Genomic DNA, 17,544 nt, shown 5'->3' with positions numbered 1-17,544 from the left:
GCCCCGCGGGGGTCCCCGACGGCCCCGGTGCCGGAAATGGCGCGTAAAGGCCGCGCGCCGCGGGCGCTCTCGCGAGAGCGAGGGAGGCGGGGTCAGGCGGCCGCAGGGCGAGAGGACACGGGCAAGATGGCGCTGGCTGCGGCGGCTCTGCGGCACCTGGCGCTGGGCGCCCGCCTCGCTCCGCACGGCCGCAGCGCCGCGCCCCCGCTCCAGCGGCTCCAGCAGCGCAGGGGCCTCCGCCTCTCCGCGCCCGCCGCCATACAGGTAGCGGGGAGGGCTGCCCGCGGAGAGGGGCTCGCGCCCCTCAGGGAAGGGTCCGGCCCCGGGGCGAGCGGGCGGGCGGTGAGGTGACCTCGCCCGCGGGCTGAGGTGACTCCCGGCGTGTGGGGAATGTGTCCCCGCCCAGCCCGCCTACCGCTGTCTCGCAGGTGACGGTGCGGGACGCGCTGAACCAGGCGCTGGATGAGGAGCTGGAGCGGGACGAGCGCGTCTTCCTGCTGGGCGAGGAGGTGGCACAGTACGATGGTGCTTACAAGGTACGTGGGAGCCGTTAGCGGCCCGGGAAAGGGCCTCAGTCGGGCCCTGACTCCTTCCTCCTGCCCTGCAGATCTCCAGGGGTCTCTGGAAGAAGTACGGCGACAAAAGGGTGATCGACACCCCGATATCCGAGGTAAGGCTGCCCTGTCTCTTACCCTGGTCATCCCTCCATCATCTTAAGCTCCCTGATCCTTACCCCTTGGTTTCCTTCTCTTTCAGATGGGCTTTGCAGGAATTGCTGTCGGTGCTGCTATGGTTTGTACATTTGCATTTCTCTACTTCTGGTTTTAAAAATTAAACTGTTTTTATGTAAAAACATGGTAATACATTTCAGTATATTTAACAGGCAGGGTTGAGACCAGTGTGTGAATTCATGACATTCAACTTCTCCATGCAAGCAATTGATCAGGTTATCAACTCTGCTGCCAAGACCTGTTATATGTCTGCGGGATCCATCGCTGTTCCCATTGTCTTCCGAGGCCCCAACGGAGCATCAGCTGGCGTTGCAGCCCAGCATTCCCAGTGCTTTGCAGCCTGGTATGGGCACTGCCCCGGCCTCAAAGTTGTCAGTCCTTGGAGCGCAGAAGATGCCAAAGGGCTGCTGAAGGCATCAATACGGGATGATAATCCAGGTGAGCACAAGCAGGTCATGGCAATACCTGGCACTCAATCCTAAGGAATGTCTGTTTTCACCACAAAAACAAAGGTTGGTTAAACCCTAAAGCACTCAAGGTTGATTTACTGCTGTTTTAGGGTACTTAAAAAGACACAGAGGGCTTTATGCTTTCCCTAACAGTCCCCTGCCATGCTAACAGTAGGCTGATTTTTGTGCTGCTGATGGGTACACAGTTTTAGTGCTAGTTTGGTATCAACCAGGAAATCTGGAAGCATTTGTAAATCTATCATAAAGGGATTAAAAAGAATGAAGATGAGTTAGAAGGAGATCTTGTATATATAGCGCCTACGTAACTCAATTTTACAGATCATGAAATTCAAGTGATAAATTCAGAATGTCATTAGTTAAGAGCAGGGAAGCCTTTGTCTTTATTTTTCACAAACAGTAATTAGAAATGTGAGACCTTTCTAAAACTAGCAATTGTACTGTCGTGTACCAAAAGTAAAATACTTGGCCTCATTTCAGAGTAGCTGTGGAAAGTTTTTTAAATAATTCATTATTGAAGTAAAGACTTAGATTTGTGGTTTTTTTTTTTTTTTTTTTTTTTTTTACTTGCTTCTGCAAACATAGTCCTCACTCCCTTGTTGCCTGGATGGGTTTATGGTCTTGAGCTGCTGCAGGACCATTAATGGTCAGTGCAGGCCTGTGCCTGCAGATGTACACGTTAATCCAAGTATGTTTCCTTCTAGTTGTGATGCTGGAAAATGAATTACTGTATGGTGTTCCCTTTGAAATGTCTGAACAGGCACAGTCAAAGGAATTTGTTATTCCCATTGGAAAAGCTAAAATAGAAAGGCAAGGTAAGCTGAGAATACATTTGTTTCCTTATTAATTGATGTGCTTGGGGACTTGTCTTAACCCCTCGGCTGTTCAGGATGCTGCTATCACTGGGCACAGAAAAGTATTTCAAATGTTAAGTGTTCAAATGTTCTTTTATCTAGTAGTGTGGTTTCATGTTTTGTTGTCCTTACAAGGAAATATCACCTGATTGTCCATATCTCAGCTAAAACTATACCCTTCTAAAGGATTCCATAAAGGATTTGTTCTGTAGTATAGAAATTGGGTAGGTGATGGCTGAAACAGTTTTTTCCACACCTAAGTATGTAATTTTGGTCAAAAATGCAAAAAGAGAGCACTGTAGTGTTCCAGCCCACTTGTTCATAATTTACCTCTAAATTATGTAAATGTTTGAAAAGGATAATCTGAAAACTATATTAAATACCTCTTCAGTTCCCTGAATTCAAGGGTAAAGTTTGTGTCTTAATGTGGTCCTTCCTCTCTCCATAGTATGTCTGGGCTCAGTATTTCAAACAAATCTATGAACCTTAAATTTGCAAGTGAATCCTAATGCTACCTTGAAAGGAGCCTGAGGTCTAGAAAAAAGCTTTAAATCTTAAAGAGGTTTTTTCTGACACTTGTTTCTGTTCTAGGAACTCACGTTACATTAGTGTCACACTCAAGACCTGTTGGCCATTGTATGGAAGCAGCTGCTGTACTTTCTAAAGAAGGTGTAGAGTGTGAGGTGAGTGGGATTTGGGTTCCCTTCTCTTCCCCTGAACTGGGGGAAAAAAGTTCATGTTCAGGTTCTGCAAAACTTCAGTGTATTAAGTACAAGGGTCTTAATACTTCTAAGTACCTTAACAGCATGTGCCTTTCACATTTCCGAACCAAAATTTTAGTGAGTCTTGTCTTTAGAGTCAGAACAGCTGAAAGTGCTGAAGGGCCCTGTACCCAAACAGTTACAGGCTCAGATCACACCAAGGCTCACACTCTCCCTTTTTCCCCCAGGTTATAAACCTGCGAACCATTCGACCAATGGACATCGAAACGGTGGAAGCCAGCGTGGTCAAGACAAACCATCTGGTAACTGTAGAAGGAGGCTGGCCCCAGTTTGGAGTAGGAGCTGAAATCTGTGCCAGGATCATGGAAGGTACCGAGTTTCACAGTACATTGCTCTCATTCCCTACTCTAAATCCTGATTATTCTTGATGAAGCCAGGCAAAGGCAGAGGTTATGTCAGACGAGCTGGAGCTGTCTTGCTCTAGGGATTTTCACAGGGTGGATGAACAAACGCCAGAGTGCATGAACACAAACAAGCCAGAACACCACTCTGGAATATTAGAGCTACAGGAACAAAATTGTTTAACTAGAGTAAAATTAAGAAATTGAATTAAGGCAAAACTGTAGTACTTGGCAACCTGACACTGTTTTCTGTTTCAGGACCTGCCTTTAACTACTTGGATGCTCCAGCTGTGCGTGTCACTGGTGCCGATGTCCCCATGCCTTACGCAAAAATCTTAGAGGATAACTGCATACCTCAAGTGAAGGATATAGTATTTGCAGTGAAAAAAGCTTTGAATATATAAGTTGTAAATACATGTTTTAAAGTCCTGCTTTACAAGGCATTATTGGTGTTGGGCACGTTGTATGCATAATTTCTGTTGTATAAGCTCCATGAACTTTTGTACAGTGGGGAAAGTATAGTGACGTCCCAAAATATTTATATGGAGTTACCCCCAAAGCCACACTTCATGTATGCAACAATGTGGTAATGCTTGTTTGTTCAACAGTACAGTCGGGTTAGTGCTACTGTTTGTGGAGAAGTGCTGTTCTAAATTCAGAGCAAGGTAAAAATCCTCTGGTTTTGCTTGGCTGGTAAGTACCAGAGGAGCTGTGTTGAACTTGCTGTAGCAGTGATTGAGTACAGAGCTGCAAAGAGCAAGAGCAGGCCCTGAATGCTGTATGGCTGTAGGAGCCCATGGTTGCAAGGCTCATTAAAAAGGAATGATCAGGCTGATCAGATGAAGCCCAGCCTGTCAGTGCAGCAGTTCAGTGCAGCTCTGAGCAGAGGCTGTGGCAGCCCACGGGCTGGGTTAAGAGAAGGTGGCTGGTTTGAAGAGCACTCTGCACATGCAGAAAGGCTTCTGTACAAGAGCTGAAATAAAAATTGTGAGTCTTTCCAGTATGTGATGGGAAACAGTACCTAATTTTTCTTTACTAGCTGCCACATAACAGTGATAAAAAATATGTGCTCAGATGCTTTGCTTTTACTGTTCAAATTTTTTCTGGTTTCTTTTTTTTTAACTCTTCGCCTGGGCTGACAACAGCAGACTCCAGCTATAGTTCTTGCAGTGCAAAATGAGTTAGTTTATTCAGCTGCACTGAGCCTAAGCAGCAGGTGTGTGGATTGTGTGTGAAGAGCTGGGAAGCCGTCGGAGCAGCCTTTTGGAGATCACTGCCTCCCAGGGAGCTCTGCCAGGCTTCCCTCAGCAGCTTCTGGTACACAGGGAAAGCTGCCCTGAGGAGCCTGTGCAGTGGGGCCTGCTCTGCACCTCAGGTGAACAGGGGGAGAGGAAGTATCTCTCAATCAGCAGACAAAAGAGCTTGGGTCCTGTTTCTGAAGAGCCAGGAGTATTTTCCAGGGTATTTCCTTTAGCAGAGGTGCTGTTCAGTTCTTGGGAAGTCTGGCTTGGAGGTTCAGTCCCAGATGAACATACCCACCACACACTGCTGAAGGAATTCCATTAAGATTTTAATAAAAATGACTGAATATCACAGGTTACATGAAACTTTGTACAGACATTCTCTGCATAGTAACAAACACTGATGTACTTGAATTTTAAAAAATGGATTATCTATAATCCTTTAAAGTGCAATTTCTTTAAGGTTTTAAATCAAAAAGGATCTTTCAATAAAGTTTAAATGATAGAATTAGCTTGAAGTAACTTCGCATTTAATTAAATCAACAGTAACATCCCAGTGCCCTATTACGTCCCACTTCAGCTGCTTCCTCATTTAAAAACACTTGCCCCTAGAGTTGCAGGTAGGATGTCCATTTAAACAAGCTTAATGAGACAGCATTTTAACTCCACCAGCAAAGATGATGGGAATAAGATATAATTCTCCTGTTCCCTCACCTGTGCAGTATGCTTTAAGAGTTGGATTATGTAAAACAGACTTGTTGACTCCATGCAGCAAGAATTAAGATGAGTTACAAGTGCATGAAGAGAGTTGAAAAATTGAGCAGACTAAAACTACATTCCTGTAATTTGAAAAAAGGGGTGGGATGGAGCTAGGAAAAATGCATTAATTCGCCATCATCATGGTCATTCCTATTTTCAGAATTCTTTTATTCAGCTATATAGAAGTTGCTGTACCCCTGAAACTTTAGCTTGAGAACACAGGTTCTTGCAGCCAAGTAAAGACCGGAGTACTTATCCCAGCATGGCAAAGCAATTCAGGCAGGGCCGTGCTGCTACTCGAGGAAAGCTGGAACCAGGGAGCATGGAGCTGCAGCTGCTCTGTGCTGGTGGGTCAGTTGCTGCACAGGAGGGGGAGAGGGAATTGAATCCTGGAGTGACCAGTGGCCTCAGCTGATCCTGGGAGCACTGTAGTCACACGTCTGTGTTTTCTTCAGAGTTCCTTTCTGAAAGTTTTGAATGGAGCTGAGCAAGGCTCCTCGGCTTGCGTCGGGCCGCGACGTCGGCACCTCTGTGCTTGGGGCAGGAGCTGCTGGTGGCAGGGGCGGTGCTGGGGGTATGGACGATGCTCCTGTGAAGTTGGGGAGAGAAGATGGAGTTTGATTATGCTGGGCATGTCCTGCCACAGAGGACTGCGGCTGCTTGGCTGGACTTGGTCAGTCCTGCACTAGTCACGTCATCCCTTGAATGCCAGTGGAGTGTGAAGAACAGAACAGATGGAAAATGCCAAAGTGATCAAATGCCTCTATCTGCAGGCAAGTTGTGACATCTGAGATACCTCTGAAATGAAGCCTGAAGGGCCTCAGGACTCAGATGCAAAACATGACTCACATGTGATCTTGCACCAAGGAAAACAGAGATCACTTAACAGAACTTCCCAGATTCAGCTTCTCCTATTTGGCCCTAGGGAGGCAGTTTGCTCTTTGGGACATGAACAGTAACAAAGACTGGAAGCAAATTTTACTACCTGTTCTTACTTATGTAACTCTACATTCTTATGAATGAAGGACCACATCACTGTTGTATTTGTGATGACCATTTTGCTTGGTCAGATTATACTTCATTTTAAAAGTACTAACTGCAGATAGAGTTTTCTGGAATTGTTTTACAATTCCACAGTTCCATTTGACTTTCTCCAAACATGTTGTAACAAATGGTTGTTTTGACAGACTGAATGAATCACAACACTGTCACACACACCTCCAGCCTGCCTCTCCTGTTCCCACTAGCGACCTTTGTACTCTGTCCCTTGCTCTCTACGCCAGCCACATCCACTTTGTGCTTTTCATCCTGCCTCAGCCTCTATGTCCTGACTCCCTGGGAAGCCAGAGCCCACAGTGGAACGTGCAGTTGGTCCAGCAGTGAGGGCCTGCATGGAGGTGTTTCCTGGCAGTTCAGATCCAGGCAAGTGGCCTCATTTGCCCCAGGCGCTCTTCCAAGCACCCTGATCTTGTGCAGTTCTGCTGCTGCACATTGCACCATCATTGCTACACAAGTAAAATAATGGGCCTATATTGTCTCATATTCTGGAAGGAGTAGGGGCATAATGATTCATATCTTGGAACTACTCAGCAGTGAATGTCAATTCCATCATCTAGATCATGAGTTATGCCACAGGAAGACTAAAGAGACAAATGGCACCTATTAACACTTGCTTCCAGTAGCTTTGACTTACAAAGAGGAATATACTGCTAAGTGGCAAGAACTGTGATACTGGGCAAGGTAAAACAACATTAAGGTAACCAAAAGACTGTTGTTCCTGAAGGAGAACTGCTTGTTAGAATTGAGCAAATATCAAGCAATTAAGCAACATTATGCCACTCAGACTCAAAGGGGATTTGATGAAGGATAAAGCTCAACTACAGAAAAAAAGCAGACAAAAGTTCTCTGTGCTCCATTTGCCTCTCAATTCCTCACCAACAGTTGTTTTTAGACTAACAAGTAACAGTAAAAACAGAACTGCTGTTATTAAAACAAGCAGTTATACTAGATGAAAGACATAATTCAAAACTCCCTCATTTTCTATTTGTGCCAGTCTTTGAAGAACGACTTTTCCCATATGGGAGCAAGCTCAAAATGCAGAGTATTCACATAAAGCATCCAATTTTGCCAGTGTACATTAATAAGTGCTGTGATTGTAGCACTTCCAGCTCTTCAGGAGAAATTATCATTGGCATGAAAGCCGCCTGTGAAAACAAAGCATGGAAGTCCATATTGAGCTCATCTTTACTCTCTTCCCTTCCAGAGGAAATACTCAAGTCCTAATAGAAATACCAGAGATCAATGAAACAATTTAACCTGCCTGTTGCATGTGGATCAACTGCTTTCTGAAGTAACCAAAACTTTACAGGATGGCAGCACAAACTGAAACAAATTGCATATTGGGGCCGCCTAACATTTCCAAATCTGCTTTTTACACTTGCCAAAGATGTGCATCAAGTTACTATTAGAAATACTGAAAAAACATTCCCAGCATTAGAGTGTCCTATGTCTCTTGTAGATGGACTGTCAGGAAAGAAAAACTTGGCATTTGGCAAAGGAAGAACAAAACCAAGATCCTACGCCCAAACAGATAAGGTGAACTGCTGTAAAAGCACTGAGAGCAGCTAATCACAAAAGAAATGGCTTCAAAGAGATGCAAGTGCAGAGAACAAAGACAAGAATTTTGTCTGGAATTGCAAGGTGAGGCTGAAAGAGACTATGCAAGTAGTTGTACAAGATGCAATAGGGAATGACCACGAAAGCAGTGGCCAGGGAATACAAATACGATGGTAACACATGCAGTGAAGGAAGGCACATGTTTGACACACTGAGGGCAAAAAAACCACAAAATGCTTGGATCACTCAGTATTATTAGGCCAAGATTCCATGTGTTATCTTGAAATTTTGATCTGGTTATTTTACAAGACTAGAAAAGACAGGGAAGTAGGGGCATAGATCACCTTTCTTCCTGGAAAATTGTTAAATTCCTCAGGACTCACTATTATTGAAATTGAGCTGCTGACAACATCAGGTACTTAAACTCTTAGAAAACATAACACAGAATTACACCCTCACACTTGAGCTCCACCTTAAGACATAAATACACACAGGGTTCAGAATGGTATTTGACTAGCCGTGAACACATTACATGTTGAACCTGTTAATTAAGAGCATGATTCAAAAATCTTCAAATCCATTCATTTCAGTTAGGTAATCAAAACCAAGCTGTTCCTTCCCTTCTTGACACAAGTGATGCAAAAGAAATCTTAGTTCAAACACACGTATTCATATACATTTACATCTACAGATGAAATTGTTCTGCCCTACAGTGAAATATTTTCCTGTATTTACTAGAAAAAACATTTGAGACAAGTGCTCAGCTATCACGAGACACTTCCAATACATATGTTGAAAGATGTTGCCTGCAAACACACATTTTATTCATTCATGCATTTGTAAGAATAAAACACTCAAACAAGAACTTACCAAGGGTTTTTACAGGGACATTTTTGTTAAAAGAGTGTGTTAAAAGGAATAGGAAGTAAATCAGATGCTGTAAACTTGATGCCTGAATTGAAACAAAAACTTAATTATGAATATAAAGTGACAGCAATTGTGCAAACAGCATTAAAAACTTGGCTGAGAATGGGATGCAAACAAAGAAAATAATTTTAGTGATAGTTTTTAAAGATGCTGTATTTCATTAAAGTAATCCATAAGAACATTCAAATTTTTTTCTTCTATTCCCTCCCAATACTAAGCAACTTCAAGATTTGCATCCAACTTTCCCATTCAGAAACAGAGCATCTTTAAAGAGATAAATCAGCATTAGCTTACTTTTCCGAAAATTCACGTTCAAAATGATGCATGCTCTATTGAAGACAGCAGAGAAAGAGAGAGGACACAATCAATCATCCAGTTCTCGTGTCAAAGGAAAACAGATACTGTTAGCTGAAAAGTTAGTATAGAAGTCAATACATTCTTACTCACTGACAAATATGAGGACAGCAGACTGACTATTTCATATTACATTTACAATACTTCATCCAATTCTGAAAAATGAACCACAATTTTCCATGCTCTAAGCACTATTATACTTTATCAACAAATACAACATACATGCTTTCAGTTGCACATGCCACAATTCAAGCTTTACAGGATTAAAGTGCATTTAGAGAGATTTAGCAAAAAATCTGCAGGAAGATTAGCCACAGAAGACAAAATCCATTCAGTTCAAGAAACACTTCCTGCTGTATTAACACCTGAATTCACACTTATGGGTCAGAGACACTCAGGAAAAGCACTTCCCAAAGCATTCCAACTGTTTTACAGAAAGGTGAGGGGCAGGAAAGATGCACCATATGGGTGCCAATGAAACATATGTCATACTGAAGGATTCAGAATAACTGGCACAGAAAAAAATTGTTAAGTACAACTCTTTCACTATTCCTGCAGGAAAGCCCAGAGAAGCGAAAGTGACACTCTCCAAATTTTTCTCTGTTGAAAGAGATCTTGCTGTATGTTACTGGCTCATTTCAGTGAAATTTTAAATAACCCATACCACGCTGTTCTGCATCCCTTCTGATCCTAGCCGCAAAGAAAATGAACAGGTTTTCACAGAAGCAAAGAATTGTGGAGAAAAAAAAGAACCGCACCAGGAGAACGTCAGAAACACACGATGTTACATTAGAGTCACTTGCATGATTTAACAATCGCTATTTAGCCAAGTACCTGCAACACCACCAGCCCAAAACATTCTCACCAATGAGAACAGCCCATGAGAGCCAACATTTCCAGAAGGCACCGTTCCCCTCAGAGCAGGCCATGCTCTCAGTCCTACAGCTGCAGCTGCCATTAGACAGCAGAAGGCAACCATCATTTTATTCCTTAGTCTGTTTTCCATCGACTCTCCCAAGCACTCTGCTGCAAGCCAAGCCTCACAAGGCCTTTGTTCAGAGACAAAGCACCTCTCAACATGTGAGAAACCCCAGGGCATGTCAGCCTGGAGCCCGTTCCCCCTTGGTCAGTGTCTCTCACTCTTCACATACCTACACTCTACATGACTAGTTACAGGCTAGGACGAGAGCAAGAGCTTCTCTTGAGGGCACTTTTCCTCATCAGCCTTAGTTTTGCCATGGTATTGTATCAGCAGGATGCTTTGAGGTGCCACAGTTCTAACACAGCCATACCAAACCAGACAGACAGACTGAAAGCCTCAATGCCTTTTTGAGAATCATCTCCCCACACTGGCACCCATAAGCAATTTTGGTATAGAGGTAAATATCTTTAGTAAGTACAAGGAAACCAGAAGAGAGAAATGCACGCTACAGATGTATCACTTGTCACAAATAAAGTCCTACCATGGGACCAGTGTGTCTTTCCTCAAGGCAGTAATAGCATACTTGCTTAGAACAGCTAAAGCTACAACACTGCTGGTGAAAAAAAATCTAGTTTTCTCTTAGAATTAATATCTGAAATTTCTTCTATGAATTCTACTCACAAAAGCATTCCTGAAAATGTGACACTTGGCTTTACACCTCATAAACAGCATCCAAGCCATCAGCTCATTAACGCACTTCCCAATGTGAGGACAGGTAGGGCCACAAGCACCATTCAGACAGGGCTGATCACCACAAGTCATCAGGAGCACACTGGCACAAGATGACCAACAAACACACTGTGACAATATGGTTTGAACTGAGACAAGTTTTGAGCACAAACCTGAGCTATTTTGATCCCCATCTGCACATAAACCTGCATCCCATGCTTAAAACTTGAAAAAGCTTTCAACCAAGTTCCAACAAGTCCAAGTCAAAACATAACTAAATGGTAGTTTTATTGGGAAAAAAAATGCTTTCTAAACATCTGTCCATTTTGGAGGCACATTTCAGCTACTTCCTTATTAAAGCCCACAGAACTGGCAGCAAATCCTCCAGCTCAGAGTCAGTGTATCCAGAGAACAGCACTGTTATGTGCAACACAGTCATTATCCTGCTTAGGCTAACTGGGAGAAGTTAGTTCCTACAATACACACTTCTCATGCCCTCAACTTGAAGGAGAAATTACTGATTTGAATTTCAGCATGACTGATTTGAATTACATCACACAGACTGCATTGTCTTTTGAAAGACTATCCACAGCAAACACAAATTTGATTGCATTGCTTTAATTAATGAGCTGTGCTGTGTAGAAAGTTCCTGGGACTAGAAATCATGGCAAGAATCACCATAAAAAACAGCAATTCCATGAGCTGCTTCCTCTCTAGAAATGTACTCTGTTAACATCTTTTGTTATCAATATTTGCCAGTGCTCCTCTTCCAGCCTTTCAGACTGAAGCACATCCACTACTGCTCAATATCCAGATTTGTAATTTAACTTTCAGAGCATTTCTATTGCCCACTCAAGCAGATTCTTCACCACTTCCCACCCCTGTCTTAAACATTAGCAAAAGTCTCTGCACAGCCACCCAGCAAACTGAAAAACAGAACTGGCCAAAAATAATAAAGGTATTATTTTTAACTCCAATCAATCTTGTTTCTAAACTTGTTTCTACCAACTCTACTGGGTTATCAATGGGCTGTAGCAGAACTGGGGAGATTTATGAAGCTTAAGCCACTGAATTTGTCACACCCAAAATTCCTGAAAATACATCACAGCAGTACAGGAATAAAGAGACAATACAAAGAAACAAGGGATGAACAAGCAGTTATTTCAGAGTCAACAGACCATAAACACCAGAACAAATGCATACTGCAACATGAGGCCCAAAAAATGCCTGGAAAGTAGCAGTGTGGGTAGGCCTGGAGTAATACAGACTTCATGGCAAGCATGTACACTCTGGGTAAATCACATCATGTATATCTCAAGAAAGGTTATTAAATGAAAAAGAAAACTATAAAAAGGTTCTCTATGACCCTCAAAGACAGCACATGCCCACACTCAGGCTGCCACAAGGTAACTGTCATCTCCATGTTCCATCCTTGAAAACCATCATCCCTTAATCATCCTTGGGAATAACATCCACCACTGAGGAGCAGAGAGGAATAAAAAAACAATATAAAAAAGATAAATACTGTAATGATTCCTGAACTTACCTGCTGTGGAGGGCGGAGTGGGGGATGATGGAGATGTTAAAGGGGAACTCGCCCCAGAGCCTGCTAAATAAAACAACAGTCAAGTAACTACAGCTGTGACATTGCAGTTCAACACAGACAAGACAGATTATTGGAAGCAGGCCAACTTTATTGACTGAAGATCCAATCCTGTTTCCTCATCTTTTGTGGAAGATTCCCATTCACAGTAACAGTGCCTTTACAGTACAGAATATCAGAGAAGCCCTAGACACATAAGAAATGCACTCAATATTTCTCAATGGGAAACATTTCTTTTTTGTTGCTTAAGCTGTTGGATTTCAGCATACAAATTCTGTTTTCCTTAAGAGTTGTGCCAGTGCATGGAGGGCACTCCATCTCTCCTAAGAGATGATTTTCAGTCAATTGCTGTACTCCACAACAAGCTTCTTTTGGACACATTTAGCCAAGCAAATCAACTCTGGTAATCTGTTCCCTAGTACCAACCATGCCTTTTAACTAAATGAAGACCTGTCAAAGGCTCTTGTTTTAGACTTTGGCACTGAAGCAGCAATTAAACAGACAATTTTCTCATTCATTTTAACACCTACTATGGAATATTGACCACCAGAGAGTCTCCCTGAAGACAGCATTATTTAATAGCTGCAGTAATGGATGTTGTTGTTATTCAACTCCAGTATCAAACAGAATGACGAGTCTGATAATTTTTTTTGACGAATGGGGCACAGAAGAAAGGAGACATTACTTTAAATTAGGCAGCTGAAAATATAACATCAACAATATTTTTAAGCCCTCAATTTATCTATTATTAAATACCCAAAGCAGTGGTATCAGACTTTGGTAGTCAAATATTAATATGTAAAGTGTTGGCAATCCTAAATCTTTTCAGACAGAAAATGACAGTAATAACAAAAAAACTGACATAGCTGTGTAGAAGCAAATTCTTCTCTCTGTAGTTACCTGAGTTATTTGAGTTGCTGTATTTGGCTGAGTGTTCTTCCCCACTTTCATTGGCAGAGCGTTTTGACTTCTTTAAAAGGGAGCAGATAGAAAGGAATAGACGATAGGAATGAATAATCACTTTCAATGGTAAGGATTGAACTGACACAGATTTGTAACAGCCATCCACTGTATCACACAATGTTCTTCAATGCTCAGCATCCCTCTCCCCATACCCAGCACACACTGACGTGATTACAAGGGCAGCAAGGCTGTTCTGTGCTCAAATATCTTTAGCCAGGCACCAGGGAACTCCAGCGCCCTCTGACTACAAGGGAAAGGCAGAAAACTCATCCCCCCCACCCCACCCCAGAAAGGAAGAGCAACACAGACAGTTCTGCAGGAGCAGAGTAAAACAGGCTCCAACACCTCCCCAGGGAGAAGGACAGAGCAGAGCAGCTCATCTGGGTACCAGCTGTTAACTAAGACTGGTTTCATACAGCAACCTCAAACAGGCTGCACCAATATGCAAGTCAGCTACCACTGTAACTAAAACATTTTAGTAAATCTACTCCTTAGCTAAAGAAGTGAAAACAACCAGGAAGTAGTGCAGAAAACACAGGAAAGAGTAGAGTCATGTACCTATGGCTAAAGCTGTGCATGGTAAACATTAAAAAAGATACACATCTTTTTCTGTGGGAAAAACCTATTTAAAGATGGCTTACTTTTCGTGCCAAGATCTTCCTTTTCTTTTTTTCTTCTTCAGAGCCATGATGAGATTGAGCTCTTGTCAGCCTTCTGTGCTGGTGAATCTTTAAAATTAAGGAAAAAATAGAAGACCATATTAAGATCTTAAATGTTTGAAAACAACATGTTTGGGGTACAAGAAAACACACTGTAGTCACTTCGCAGGTTTGGATTTCCTTTTTTTAGTTTTTATCTTTACTGTTTCTGGTAGAAGATGAAGGCTCATACTGAAGTTAAAATTATCCTCTAACTTGGGAGCCACTACCTGTGAAGCTGCACCACTTAAAACAGTGAAATGCCATACAGCCAACAGCTGTTATAGAACTCCTCATATTGCATTTTTGGGAAAGCAAATCTGTTGATGAAAGACTTTATTACTCAAAATCACTTTTGAGTAAAAACTCACTTTCTGCATGTAAAAGTTGTAAGAGGAAATGAAATGTCTGTTGGAAATAAAGAAATGCAGACATTACCAATTTCTGTTCTTCTGTTAATCGCTTTTCTATGCATTCCTTGGAGATTTTCAATGCCTCTTTTAGCTTAGTAGGAATCTAACACAGAATGGGGAACAAAATCATAGCACAAAATGTGATAAAGGAAAACACAACTTCACTGATCAAAACTCACCATTCATCTGATCACATTTCTCATCTAAAGCCCCAATATGTGACACTGTTCCTTTAGTGAAGCAGAAAAGACGACTCTAGATGCATGTTTTTCTACTCCAAATCTAGCTACAGATCAGCAGGGACAAAGGAACACCAAACCCTGGGAAGGGATACTCGAAAGGCAAGGACTGATAACTACTTTGAGACTCCAGTCACATCTCCAAACTTCCATGAGGCTGACAACACAAGACACAGGGCACATACCCTCCAGGAGAAGTGCCCGGGGCAGCTCTCCAGTGGGACCAGACATGGCTCCTGAAATGCCCCAGTGCTGGAGCTGGCAGCAAGGTGCTGATGGTCTTATGTAGCAAAATCAGCTTCCACAGGCCTTTGCAATGTGTTTCCTCTCACTGCAAGGGACCCACATGACTCAGTCTCTCTGCTCAGACAGAGTATCACCATCAGTTACACAAATGGGCTCCAGTTCAGCAGCTGCTCTTGAACACTCCTGAACCACATCGTGCCCTCCTCTAAGGGGTGGCACAATGTTCACAGGTACAATTTGGCAAAGGAATCCAAACACTGATGGCAATAGCCATAGAGGCAAATAAAGCCAGCTCTCCTCAACCCCCTCTGTCAATTAATACATAGCTACCCACATCCTGGCACTTCCACAAACATCAGCAAATCAGTGGTCAACTCTACCTTAAACTGTGGTTTCTCGGAGTTTGTTAGCAGGACATCACTGAATAATCTGTGAGTTGGTAAAAAAAAGAAAAAAAGAGGAATATTATTCCCAAGAGACAGGCAAAACCATAACGAGAATACTGTTGGTACTGTTCACTTAAACCCCTCTTTCTCCTTTTGCTTCTCTGTCCTCAACCCTTGGCCACAGGTTTCTACATACTGCTTTTTATTTTCTAAGCACTCGTGTAAAATTAGCAGCACCCAACCCTCAGAATGTAGCCACTACTTAAGGCAGAGAAAACTGGTTTGTGTGAGATATTTTGAAAGTGGATAGGATGGGTACAGTTATCAAAGGCAGAGGAGGGTTCCCCTCCAAAAAACAATACCTTTTCCTTAAAAGTATGTGGACTCTTTATTTACAAAAAATTTCCAGGGACTTTATTTTAAATTTCACCTAAACAAAATCATTGCTCTTGTTAAAAAACATTCTCTTAGCACAACTCTTGTCTTAGAATTAACAAGGAACATGTGAAAGATCAAGTGAACTTAACATTTGAAAATATCTGCATTCTTGTCTGTCCTCTAGAAAAGACAACTAAAGCAAATATTGTAATATTTTTGCTCTCCCCTCTACAGTGTCAGCAGAAACAGCATAAATGATTAATCCTTTTCCATCCAAAACAAAGACACTAGAGGGCAATAGTAGTCTGAAAATAAACTGGTTAGTCCATTCCAAGATACTTTGTCCTGGAGAACATACTAGAAAACTGTCACAGAGAGACCTCAATCCTGGTTCTAAGATAAATATTTCTGAGTTGTTGTTCCCTGTGGAAAACTATTACAAGCTTATACTAGAGAAAACAAATTCACATCTAGAATCAAGTTAATTAAGGAGAGTATTCAATGAAAAATTCAGAAATAAAGCAAATTTTAAAATACTTCCAAAAATCCATGGAAGTTCATCCTTGTTTACAGGACTTTCTGACCCTTTCAGATTACATGTTCTTATGGCTATAATAAATAGATATTTAAATTATGTTACTTGCTTTAAATTACATTAATTGCATTGCATATCTATGTAGAACACTTTTGTAAAGAGTATTGGTATAAAGGGAATAAAGTTTAATATCTTACATATCAAATGCAGCTGGGCATAGATTGTTATTCGACATCTTTAAACACCTGTATATTTCTGTATTCACAGAGTTTTCCTATAGTATTTCTCCCCTGCTAACATTGTTCTCTCTACCTCCCACCTTTAAAAGCAGAGGAAGGGAGGAGAAGAAGGAATTGAAGGCTGCAGTGACTCTTCCCAACCAGGAAATCTGAACCTCAGAGCAGGCTCTAAATGCGCTGCAATCTGTGCTGTGAGATCAGACCCAGATTTAGGTATGGACAATCTGCCACTTAGAAGACCCCAACTACAGCATCCCACATTAAGAAATAATAAAAGAACCTCCCAGCAGAACTGTGGTTCCATGCTCAGCATGCTGGTGACACATCACAGCACAGGGACGGCAATTTCCCTGGAATGCTATGCCCTAACTGCAGGCAGGGTGGGTACTGCAGACAGGTGTGGTCCCCACTCAGTGACACACTGACAGTGCTCCCTTTCTGCACCCTGGCCTTGCCCCATGCTTGCCCTCACCCTTCCACTGCATACTGGGAAGGCAGCCTGTAAGGAAATGTATTCTGTCTATGCTTCAGAGAATCCCTAAGCAAGCCCTGCAAGAAACCAGACAGAACTTCCATACTACATTTCATACCCAGAGCAGGTCTAAATGTCACTGCTGAGCAAAGTAAGAGATCTATTTCACCAGTCCTAAGTAAACTGATAGCAAAATCTACTGAAGTAGGTCTGAAGGGGACATGCAAAAAGACTCCTTATTCTAAATCCTTTAAACCTGTACATGTCTGTACATGATCTCAATCATGCTTGCATTATTTTAATGGCTGGATTAATTTAAACCATGCTAAATAAAGTGCATACATAACAGCTCCAACACACCAAGAGCCAAAGAAATGTTAAATGCACATATTAACAATGGATGGGTTCTATGAAGCCTATCAAGCTCCACTTGAGACACATCCCTCAGAAAAAGGAGCAAACCTTTCTAAAGAGGAACAAGAGCAGAAAGTTTCTCCTCCTAAAATAATTTAAAACGTTGCTATGAATATAAAACAAGTCAAACAGGACTTACGGCATCTGTAAGAGCCGTGAGACAGCTGGCATCCCATTCTTCAGAGCTTCACAAGTCAGAATGGACTCCAACACTGACACTACCAAAGAAAGAATA

At 42.2% G+C, this 17,544-nt stretch overlaps 2 protein-coding genes across 6 annotated transcripts in view; one reads left to right on the top strand and one right to left on the bottom strand.

Annotated features, from left to right (window-relative positions):
• Window positions 1-21: 21 nt before the first annotated feature.
• Window positions 22-4,934, top strand: PDHB (pyruvate dehydrogenase E1 subunit beta). The gene is made up of 9 exons (XM_082288926.1): window positions 22-264; window positions 429-536; window positions 608-670; window positions 757-792; window positions 884-1,169; window positions 1,903-2,013; window positions 2,644-2,735; window positions 3,002-3,143; window positions 3,434-4,934. The coding sequence occupies exons 1-9, from the start codon at window positions 37-39 to the stop codon at window positions 3,577-3,579; spliced, it is 1,212 nt and encodes a 403-aa protein (XP_082145052.1). The 5' UTR covers window positions 22-36; the 3' UTR covers window positions 3,580-4,934.
• Window positions 4,935-5,060: 126 nt separating this feature from the next.
• The window catches only part of PXK (PX domain containing serine/threonine kinase like), a 35,150-nt gene continuing 22,666 nt past the window's right edge, over window positions 5,061-17,544 (bottom strand). Inside the window, exons 12-19 of one of the 5 annotated variants that reach the window (XM_082288924.1) lie at window positions 17,449-17,527; window positions 15,266-15,314; window positions 14,426-14,503; window positions 13,931-14,017; window positions 13,227-13,296; window positions 12,270-12,332; window positions 8,662-8,743; window positions 5,636-5,764 (exon numbers count right to left, since the gene is read on the bottom strand). In XM_082288924.1, coding sequence (XP_082145050.1) covers window positions 8,688-8,743; window positions 12,270-12,332; window positions 13,227-13,296; window positions 13,931-14,017; window positions 14,426-14,503; window positions 15,266-15,314; window positions 17,449-17,527 — 482 coding nt within the window. In that variant the 3' untranslated portion in view covers window positions 5,636-5,764; window positions 8,662-8,687. Of the gene's footprint in view, window positions 5,765-8,661; window positions 8,744-12,269; window positions 12,333-13,226; window positions 13,297-13,930; window positions 14,018-14,425; window positions 14,504-15,265; window positions 15,315-17,448; window positions 17,528-17,544 lie in introns of all 5 variants that reach the window. The other 4 variants (XM_082288925.1, XM_082288921.1, XM_082288922.1 and 1 more) reach the window with 4 other exon arrangements.

Source organism: Coloeus monedula (genome assembly GCF_965178545.1).
Source record: "Coloeus monedula genome assembly, chromosome: 11".
Classification (NCBI taxonomy): Eukaryota; Metazoa; Chordata; class Aves; order Passeriformes; family Corvidae; genus Coloeus; species Coloeus monedula.
Note: the sequence above shows the minus strand (reverse complement) of the source record. Positions and strands in the feature narration are given on the sequence as shown.

What these genes read in the sequence shown, in the direction of transcription:
- PDHB (XM_082288926.1), top strand. Translation starts at nt 37, where the DNA reads ATGGCGCGTAAAGGCCGCGCGCCGCGGGCGCTCTCGCGAGAGCGAGGG. An exon ending in TCGACACCCCGATATCCGAG is followed by an intron (nt 671 to 756) that starts GTAAGGCTGCCC and finishes CTTCTCTTTCAG; the next exon opens with ATGGGCTTTGCAGGAATTGC. An exon ending in AAGAAGGTGTAGAGTGTGAG is followed by an intron (nt 2,736 to 3,001) that starts GTGAGTGGGATT and finishes TTTTTCCCCCAG; the next exon opens with GTTATAAACCTGCGAACCAT.